Source organism: Gossypium arboreum, chromosome 1 (genome assembly GCF_025698485.1).
Source record: "Gossypium arboreum isolate Shixiya-1 chromosome 1, ASM2569848v2, whole genome shotgun sequence".
In the NCBI taxonomy this organism is placed as follows: Eukaryota; Viridiplantae; Streptophyta; class Magnoliopsida; order Malvales; family Malvaceae; genus Gossypium; species Gossypium arboreum.
In genome coordinates, this window is record NC_069070.1 from 118,917,815 (window position 1) to 118,927,922 (window position 10,108).

General features: G+C 29.7%; 1 protein-coding gene and 1 long non-coding RNA gene across 2 annotated transcripts; one reads left to right on the top strand and one right to left on the bottom strand.

Moving 5' to 3' along the window:
- Positions 1-325: 325 nt before the first annotated feature.
- LOC128289385 (uncharacterized) lies at positions 326-3,168 on the bottom strand. Its single transcript, XR_008279034.1, has 2 exons — positions 3,035-3,168; positions 326-735 (listed from the first exon to the last, which is right to left on the bottom strand). It is a non-coding gene; the product is annotated as an uncharacterized LOC128289385 (long non-coding RNA).
- A 1,890-nt stretch (positions 3,169-5,058) lies between these two features.
- On the top strand, positions 5,059-6,075 carry LOC108482311 (glucan endo-1,3-beta-glucosidase-like). Its single transcript, XM_017785435.2, has 4 exons — positions 5,059-5,238; positions 5,416-5,444; positions 5,527-5,761; positions 5,866-6,075. The coding sequence occupies exons 1-4, from the start codon at positions 5,181-5,183 to the stop codon at positions 5,889-5,891; spliced, it is 348 nt and encodes a 115-aa protein (XP_017640924.1). The 5' UTR covers positions 5,059-5,180; the 3' UTR covers positions 5,892-6,075.
- Positions 6,076-10,108: the final 4,033 nt, after the last annotated feature.

Consider the following 10,108-nt stretch of genomic DNA (forward strand, 5'->3'; position numbering starts at 1 on the left):
TCATATTTTAACATAAGTATTATTAAATACAATTTAATAAAATAATATATAATTTAATAACATTCTTAATATTATTATTAAATTATGAATTAATAAAATCATAATATATAATATTATAAAATAATATATAACTACTTTATTATTTTTAAACACATATTTAATGTGCTAAATGTTCTATTATCCATTTATTTTTTCCTTGCACTCTTTTTCTTCCTTTACTAAATTTCTTTTATCTTTTATATAATAAAAATCAAGTTTATATAATCTTCAATTGAGTTAATTGGAAAATTCGTCTACAACCATGGTGAATCAACATATTATCATCTTTATAAACATATCATTTATATTTTTATATAGTTAAATTAAAACACTTGTTCCTTATCAAACAACTGTAAGGAAAGTCACTCCAAGCTAAGGTGCTATACTGTAAACAAGCATCAAAAGAGCACATAAAATATATATTTCAAAGTTTCATCTCAAATTGGATTATCCTCCACATTCATGCAACCAAACATTGCAAATGACACACATATCTACATACAATTTACATTCTGATCAACTACATGTTGGAAGAATACTCAATAGCAGTACTTTTTCGAGTAATCTTTCAAACCACGGCCTTTCCATGCCTCACGGTATACAGTCCCAATGATGTCTCTGAACTCCTGTTTGTCCTTGAGAGCCCAGTTAATCTTGTTATTATCGATGCCAAGATCAATCATAATGTGCTTGTTTCTGAAAAAAAAGTTCACTTTACATTAAATCAGCTTAATAGCATCACATTCAAACTGCTTTTATTAGCCCTATCCGATGACTTAATTAACACCAATTTACATCCCTTTAACAACGAATTTAACCTTTTCGATCAGCAACAAAACTAATATTTAACAACTATTGTTTTTCTTTTATTTCATACATGCAAAGACCAATTGCTCTACATATTACAACACATTCAAATAAGTATTTATATGCTGGAATAATGAGCTTTCAAGCTGTAGTTTCCAGCAGTCATTTAAGCATTTAATTGTCAAATTTTCACTTCACTACTAACAACCGAACTTAGTAAGAATAACATAATATTTTAGCTACTAAACTCGATTTATAAACCCCTACAACCATAGCTTACCTGCATGCAAACTTCAGAATTTAAACATGAGAATTTGCAAAGTTTCCTTTGAAAAACTCACTCACAAGCACATTCAATTTGTCCTATTTTGGACAGCACAAGACAGCAACATGCAGGGCATTTGTATCCCGCAACAACACACTCAATAGTATTAAAATTTATTAGTTCATCACAGCAACAATCCATGATTTTTAATCCAGTAATACTCAATTATTTGGTCCCAAAACTAAATAGCATAATGCAACAAATGGGACTGTCTTTACAGCCCTCAATCAACATGAAAATAGAACCATTAATTTGTTCAAATTTTGGACAGCAAAATAAGGGCACAAAATTGGATAGCAGTAATTTTTACACTATTTCCGAGCAGCATTTAAACTTACAATAAACGAATCTAGCTAATGCCAGATAGTAAGTAGCCTTGAAAATTTAAAGAACATTTTCAGCCATTAAATCAAAGCCGAAACATCAATTCTAATTTAATATATATATATTTTAAGCATGAAAATAACAAAATGAGTTTAAAGAAAACTCACCATTAGCAACACTCAATTTGTACTTCTAAAATGACAAGTCATTCGGCAAATAAAACGCAGTTTACTCATTAACGACACATCATCAATATCAATCCCAGAGTTATACATTTTAACCACGGCACCAAAGCACTATAAATCACAGCTATAACCCCTCCTAATTTGTCATTTGAAGATACCACAATTTCATTATTAAGACCGTTTAAATTACGACAATTAATCCACTTTAGATAATGGTTTAAGACAACATAAATACTTACATTTTAATCAAGATCAAGCAGTAGGAAATCTTAATTATAACTATGACATCTTCTAATTTCAGCTTAGGACATTAATATTTAATCACATTAGAAGTAAAAGATAAACCCAAAGACTAAATTGGGTATTTGAAGATTTCAACAATTACCCAAACATAAACTAGAAAATGGAAATCCATTTAACCTAAAACTGAATTAACCCGAACATATTCATACATGTAGACCAACACTATACAATCCAACCATAAAGTCGACAACCGGAATCCATTTGACCTAAACCCAAATTGATCCAAATACAAAATGACCAAAACATGAGCTTCAAATCCAAATTAGCTGGTCATAAAACAACAAAAACCCAAATAATAACAGTCCGAACCCAAATTGGCAAAATCTAAAATAAATGAAAATTTTAAAACTTAATTTGATTCAATCTACATTGTTCCTATGAACCCAAACTGACAAACTATTAGATCTATAAAGATGTATAGGAGATTACAACAAAATTCAAGCTAATATAGGTAAACAAATAGATGAATCTGCTAGAAGTAGAAAATTGGGTTGATTAAAATTGTATTGATTAAGCTAAATCAAAATCGTTATTGAAATTTTGAAACATGATGATCCATTTTGAAGCATCATAAAAGGATTAAAAATGATTTTCAGAAATAATTCAAAATAAGTGTAAAATGAAAGAAAAAAGAGTTGAATCTTGATGTTGAAACATGTGAAGAGCAACAGATCTAGCGAACTGAATGGAAATGGATCCCCCAAAGACCAAAGGCCTATGGCGTAAACTTAACGTACGCCAATTCTCGAGTTCCTTCGGTATTTCTTTCCAAAAAAAACCCTTTTTCTTAGGATTTTTGGCAAAAAAAGAGCCCTAATCGAGACTCCAGCCTTGATTTCTCCAATCATGGGGAAAATCCAATTCACATACAATAGTAAAAACTGAAGATTACATCAACATGTTTTCACACCCCAAGATTAAAAAAAAAACCAAAAAAGTTAACAAAAATTATCAGCAAATAGATTAAAAAACTTGAAAATGCCTATTATTTCTACTAATTTAACAAAAAAACTAGAAAAAAAAAAAGAAATCAAAATTGGAGAAGAGTTACCTGAGGGAGGACTGCCGATTGTTTCACTTCTCAAGTTTCCATCTCAATCGAAAGCCTTGTTAAGGGTTGGAGTTAAAAAAATGAATCTTAATTGAAGGCCTTGTTAGGGTTTATCAAAGGGAGATAGAGTTGGTGATAATGAAGCATGAAAAGAGGGAGACAAGTTTGGAATAAAATAGGAAGAAGAATGAAAAAGCGAGATTGCTTGAGACGTGAGAAAGAGAAGGGTAAAGTTGAAAGTCTCAACATAATTTTTACCCACCATTCGTTGAATCCCTATTCCGTGGGGAGGTGCGAATTGTAAACGCACTTTTGCGTTGAATAAGGCCGTATTGAATGAGGTCAAATAACCCATTACACCCAACCAAACAAAGTTTTAATGGGGGGCCCACTGAATTTAGCTGTAATGCTAAGCCATTACAGCTAACCAAACATGATGTTAAAGTTTAGACTATTTTGAGTTTAAATCAATTAAATTTTGAGTTGAATTGAAATGTTATGCTTTAAGTGATCTTATTCAAGTAAACAGATGATGGAGTAAACAACAAAATAACAGCCCGTATTTCTCTATAGTATGGTGATGTGGAGAAGACAGAGAGTTTCCAATATGTTTTTGATTTGGTGGAAGGCCTCATGGAGAAGATGTTGGACCTTTAAATCTTGGAAACCTAGGTGAATTCACCATGCTTGAGCTTGCTGAGGTGGTACAAGAAACAGTAAACTCGAATGCAAAGATAAGAGTTCAGATCAAATACCAAAGAGGAATCTTAGAAGCACGTGTAAAACTTTTAAGTGTTGAAATTATATATAATCACTTAATGTTTTAACAAAAGAGTTAACAATATTAATTATTTGAACAAATTAAAAATATTATTAAAGTATAGAAACTAAACTATATTAAAAATTAAAATATATAGATTAAATTTTAAAATCAAGCATATTAAAGGGACTACATCTGATATTTAACTATTTTTGTAAATAATACTAAAAGCATTGGGTTGCCACGTGGCAGCAGAAGGAAAGTCCAAAAGACGTTCTTTTTATATATAAGATGTTACATAATTTTTTTAATAAAACTTATCTTCTATTTATTTATTTTTACAACTATATTTATTTAAAATAAGTAAATATATATTATAAATATACTCATATCATGTACCAATAAAAGTACATAAATAAATAAAATTGGAATTTGTTTTTATATTTTAAAATTTTGAAAATTAATGGCCTAATTTTGGATAATATCGTATGCGTTTTAGGAGTGGATGTGCCCGATCCTCCTAAAATTTAAATTTTAAAAAATTTTAAATTAGTAAATGTAAAATTATACTTTGAATCCTTAAAAGTGATAAAATTTAATTTAATCCTTTAAAAATTATAAAGATATAAATTATTAAAATGGTAAAATTACATTTTATTATTATAAAATTACAATTTAATTTTAACCTCCTAAAAAATTTTTGATTTCAGCCTGGATACTATCTCCTTACTTTAGGAAAATAGAGAAATTAATCATTCTATTTTATTTTATCAAAATTTAATTATTTTATTTTATAAAAATTAAGAAATTAGTCTTATTAATAAACTTGCTATAAAACCTTTTTGTTAAATCACTAACTTTGAAGATTAACCATTCAATAATATATATATATATATATGCAAAACTTAACAAAAGTCAGCAGTAAAACAATCTATATGCTACAAATTAACAAAAAAAACTATTAAAGTGTTTACCAACAATTGAACTAAAATATGAAAAATTAAAATAAAGAGACTAATTTTTCAAATTTAATAAAAAATAGGGATTGAAAATCAAATAAATTTAAGAATGGAGGTGTAAACCAATTAGAGTGTAGAATGAGGAAAGGTGGGCAATAAAGTAGGCCATCAAAGTGCAAGTCTTTTCCCCTTTATCCATTTCCTTCAAAAAGAGATCCTTAACGATTCCCCAACGGCTCTTCATTCAATGCAATGTATTGTAGCCCACTAACTAGCCGTTACACTGACTTTTCCTTCTCTTTTATCTATTACCCTTTAAAATCCCCCCTTTGCCTTTTTCTGTTTTCTCTCAATAAAGAAAAACCATCTTTTTGATTTGAAGTTCACAGTCGTCATTTCATATTCTCAAGTACAACAGCAGGTGTCAATGGCTAAAGTAGCAGCAGCTCTCTCTCTCTCTTTCCTCATCTTTTCCTTCATTCCAGGTAGTTTTAATTAGTAATCCTAGGTTTCACACTTTCATTACAAAGTACCAAGTAAAAAAACACTTTTCTTTTTCTGTACTTTCTTTTGTGGATCTTTTTCTTTCTTTGCATGCTTTTCATGAATCTAGTTCAGTTCTACCTTGGGTTTTTACTTGGTTTTTCTAATTTTATTTTTAGGTGGAACTTTGATGATGGTAAATGGACAGGTAAATTCATTGTGAACTCAGAAACTAGTTGATGGTGAAAATAATTGTGTTAAAGCTTTTGAAAATGGGTAAATTTTTGCAGAAAAGTTGGTGTGTGGCTAAGCCATCATCGGATCAGGCAACTCTACTGGCAAACATTAATTTCGCTTGTTCTCAAGTGGATTGCCGTGTAATGCAAAAGGGTTGTCCTTGTTTCAGCCCTGATAATCTGATGAACCATGCTTCCATTGCTATGAATCTTTACTACCAAGCCAAGGGAAGAAACAAGTGGAACTGTGATTTCAGAGGCTCAGGTCTTATTGTCATCACTAATCCAAGTAAGTGGATTTTGTTTATGTTTCTTTGATTAATTGGTGTGATTTGTTCTTAATATATATGTTGGATGTGCTAAAATTTTGTGTTGTTTTTGATGTTTGTGCAGGTTATGCTGACTGCATTTATGACTAGCCTAAGCTTATGACTGGACATTGGTGTGGTTTAAGCCGCTTTACATATTGTAATTCCTTCGAGAAAAAGGGAATCTTGTAGCTTAAATTATCATCTTTGTTTCAATTTTAAGAATTATGTAAATGTATTTAACTAGGTTGATAAAAGTGAATTCTCATGGAAAGCTAATTCTTTAAGGTGTGAATTTATCTGTGTATAATTTATATACTGATAGTAGGATAATTACACTCAATAATTAATTAATGAATCTAAAGGACTTTTCAATTCTTAAAATTATAAATTAATATATAATAAAATTATATTTTAATTTTATAAAATTTATTATTCAATTTTCATCACCTGCAAGAATTTTGAATTAAATAATTATGATTAGTCCCTTTCAGTAATTATGTTTTTAGTAGGTAATATTGAGTCATTTATTTTTACTATATAAAGTTATATACCATAGTAAATTAAATATATAGTTATCTTTAATTTTGTTCATATTTATGAAATAAAAGGAATCAGCATTAGTGGATATTACATATTTACAACACAAATCTTGGAAACATTTACAGTAAATTAAGTAGATACAGATCTGATCATGAGTCGAGCAGATCAAATTTAAGTTGGATCGATATAAAATTTTAGATTCATATTTTAAGTTCCAGTTGGCTAGCCCAAAGGCTTGCCTGAAACATGAGAGGGTTTGGGCAAAAATATAAGCCCAAAAAATGGTCTTGGACAAAAAAAAAAAGGCCAGCTTAGAAAAAGGGTCGGGCCTCAGGTAAATTTTTTTAGCCTAGGGCTGGCCTGGCCCGACCCGACCGGAATTATATAATAATTTATATTTTATTTTATTTTTAATCATTTTAAATTTTTAATATAATCACTTTTTATTATATTTTCAATTTATGTATTGTTTTAAGAATTGTTTTAATATCATTTTTATTTGTTTTAATATTTGTTTTATGTTTTAGATGTATTTGATTTATTATATTTAAAAAATTATTTAATAAAATAAGCTAAAAAATTTTAATATGGGTCGAGCCGGATCAGGCTCGGCTTAGCAATTTTATTTTGGGCTGAACTTGGACAATTTTTAGGCCCATATTTCAGGCCGGGTCGGGCCAAACCCAGGCCTAGAAAATGGGCCTAAAATTTTGTTTGGGCCCATCCCGGCCCGGCCCATGATTAGCTCTAGTTTCAGCTCGACTTAGTCTGCCTATATTATTATCTTTGATTATTTTTATATAAAATAAATTTAGAAAATATAATACATCAAATACACTAAAATATTAAAATAAATGTTTCCCAACAATTAAAAATATATTAAAAAAGTCTTTAAGTCACAACTTAGTAAGCAAATACTCTAAAATAGTAGTAAAATTAATAATAAATTAAGAGATATATAATATCCAAACAATAACAAAAATATAATAATAAAATGATAGCAAAACAACAATAAATAACTAATTCATGGCTAGGCACGAACCAAAACGTCTTACTCGAGCGTCCTATTTAGAAAATAATTCTTATTTTTTATCCAAATAAATTATTAATACAGATAATTTTATTCAAAACTTTTTACTTTTCGGTAACTAATTTTAATTTCTTTTATGTCTTTGTTCCTGATGAATTATATTTTATTCAGCTTTATAGAGTCTTTACAGAAAAAGAAAAAGAAAAGTAATTAGGTAAAGTGCATGTGCGATGTACACGTCAGATTATTAAATAAACTAATTAGGCAAACTTCAAAATCTTAAATATCTTACGAATATTATATATTAAATAAACGAAAGATGGAATTTATTTTAAAATATTTATAATATAATTGCATACATCATGTTCATAAAATTTTAAAATATAATTATTATATTGATTGGATTAAAACATAATAATTTAAAATTGAATTCAAATTTATTAAAAATAGGCACAGATTCAGAATTTGAAAATATTATTAAAAAAGACAATAAATATTAAAACATCAAAAAGAAAATTTAAACACAAATTACGATCCGTAAGAAGTAAGTGGGCCAAATCTCAAATAGATTGTCCTTAGGACGGTGCAATAATGGATGCAGCTACTATTAGACAATTTTTACGTGTTGAAAATGTTCAACATAATTACAAAAAAGGGGAGAGATGACTATCTGGGAAATTTGGAGAGATTTATTTATAGGGTAAATTATACTGGTAGCTACCATTAAACAATTTTTACGAGTTGAAGATGTTTCAAATTGAACAAAACAGTAGCGAATTAAGAAAAAAAGAATTAAGTTTAGATTAAATAAAATTTTGAGAAATGAAAATTCAAATTGAGATGTCCTATTATATTGCCATAAAATAAAAGTTTTATAAAATTGAATAACATTTTTTTATATTTACTCACAATATATCTTTTATATTTAGCCAATTATATATGGTTTAAATTATAATTTGATCGCAAAATATTAAAAATTATAATATGATCATTAAGGCTATCGATTTGTTACATTTTTCTCAATGAGCTGTTAATGGAATAATATCAAGCGGACAAGCGCGAAGCCAGAAAATTATATTAGGGGGCTGAAATTAAATTGTAATTTTTACGATAGTAAAAATATAATTTTTAAAGGATTAAATAAAAAATTTATTAATTTTAGGGGGATAAAGTGTAATTTTATTTTTATTAATTTAAAATTTTAAAAATTTTAAATGGTCTTTAGGGGGGACCCTTGCCAACCCCCTTAGATTCGCCTCTGCGAGCAAACATGGCACGTTAAATAATCATTTCGGATAAAAATCATATTTCTTTTCCTTTTGAGCAGTTTAGTTGTTTAAAATTTAATTTAATTTAACTTCCCTATTCTCTTTTCTTTTTTTGTTTCCTTTTTTTCCATCTCTTCTTCTTCTTCTTCCTTTCTTTTCCACTCGTCTCCCTTTCATAATCCTAGCCATTAATTTATAAATGGAGCTACTCTAATCTTGTTCTCCATTATAATTTTACTTTGCGAATCTATTTGGACAAAATTTGATTGATAAGCTTTTTGAGGGCCAACATTAATCCTTATGGAAACGTTTGTTGGGTATTCACAATAAATGATGATTTGTTGATGCAACTTTTACGGCAGCACCAACCAAGGTGACTCACGAATCAAATCCTCAAACACAGGTCAGACCTTTTCCTCTACCTTAACTGCAACAATGAATTCTTGTAACTTTGCCAATTGAATTGAGCTTCAAGAAAGTAGTGGTTTATTTTGTCTTCTAAAGGTACGTAATTAACTAGCTTATCACATAGCATGAAATTCATTATAATGTTGTTCTCTTTTCTTTAAAATATTGGATGTCATGATAGGGTCAGTTAAATGTTGAAGCCCAATGCTCTCCCCCCATCCTCGCTCCCTCTTCTCTAGGGATGGTAGCCGGTACTATTTGAACAAAAAAAATTTCATTATACAGATTTCATCAAATTTGTCGAAGAAGAAATCGAAAGATTGAAATTAAGACAATTAATTTAGAAGTTAATTCATATGCACACTACAGGAAAATAGGGCTTTAGCGGCATTTTTAGCGGCGTTTGAACAAAAAACGCCGCAAAAAGTATACATTAGTGGCGTTTAGAATAAAACGCCACTAAAAACTGAGCATTAAAACGCTGCTAAAAACAAAGCAATAGCGGCGTTTCAAGTCCAAACGCCACTAAAAACCGAGCAATAGCGGCGCTTTAGGTCCAAACGCAACTAAAAACAGAGCAATAGCGGCGTTTCAGGTCCAAACGCCACTAAAACTGAACAATAGCGGCGTTTCATGTTCAAACGCCACTAAAAACCGAGCAATAGAGGCGTTTCATGTCCAAATGCCACTAAAAACCGAGCAATAGAGGCGTTTCATGTCCAAATGCCACTAAAAACCGAGCAATAGCGGCATTTCAGGTCCAAACGCCACTAAAAACTGAGCAACAGTAGCGTTTCAGGTCCAAACGCCACTAAAAATCGAGCAATAGCGGCGTTTCAGGTTCAAACACCACTAAAAATCGAGCAATAGCGGCGTTTCTGGTTAAAACGCTGCAAAAAGTTTTATCTATAGTGGCGTTTTTGGTCCAAACACCACAAAAAGTTGAGCATCCATTTTCGAGTAGGGTAACCGATACTCGTTTCGATCTTGTAACGCCCCTAACCCGAATCCGTCACCGAAATAGAGTTACGGAGCATTACCAGAGTTACCGATTTATTTATCAGATATTTCATTAATCC

Excerpts from the sequence above, each read along its gene's own strand:
- LOC108482311 (XM_017785435.2), top strand. The coding sequence starts at position 5,181 with ATGGCTAAAGTAGCAGCAGCTCTCTCTCTCTCTTTCCTCATCTTTTCC. Across the intron at positions 5,239-5,415 it reads CATCTTTTCCTTCATTCCAG|GTGGAACTTTGATGATGGTA; the intron begins GTAGTTTTAATT and ends TTTTATTTTTAG. Across the intron at positions 5,445-5,526 it reads TGATGATGGTAAATGGACAG|AAAAGTTGGTGTGTGGCTAA; the intron begins GTAAATTCATTG and ends AAATTTTTGCAG.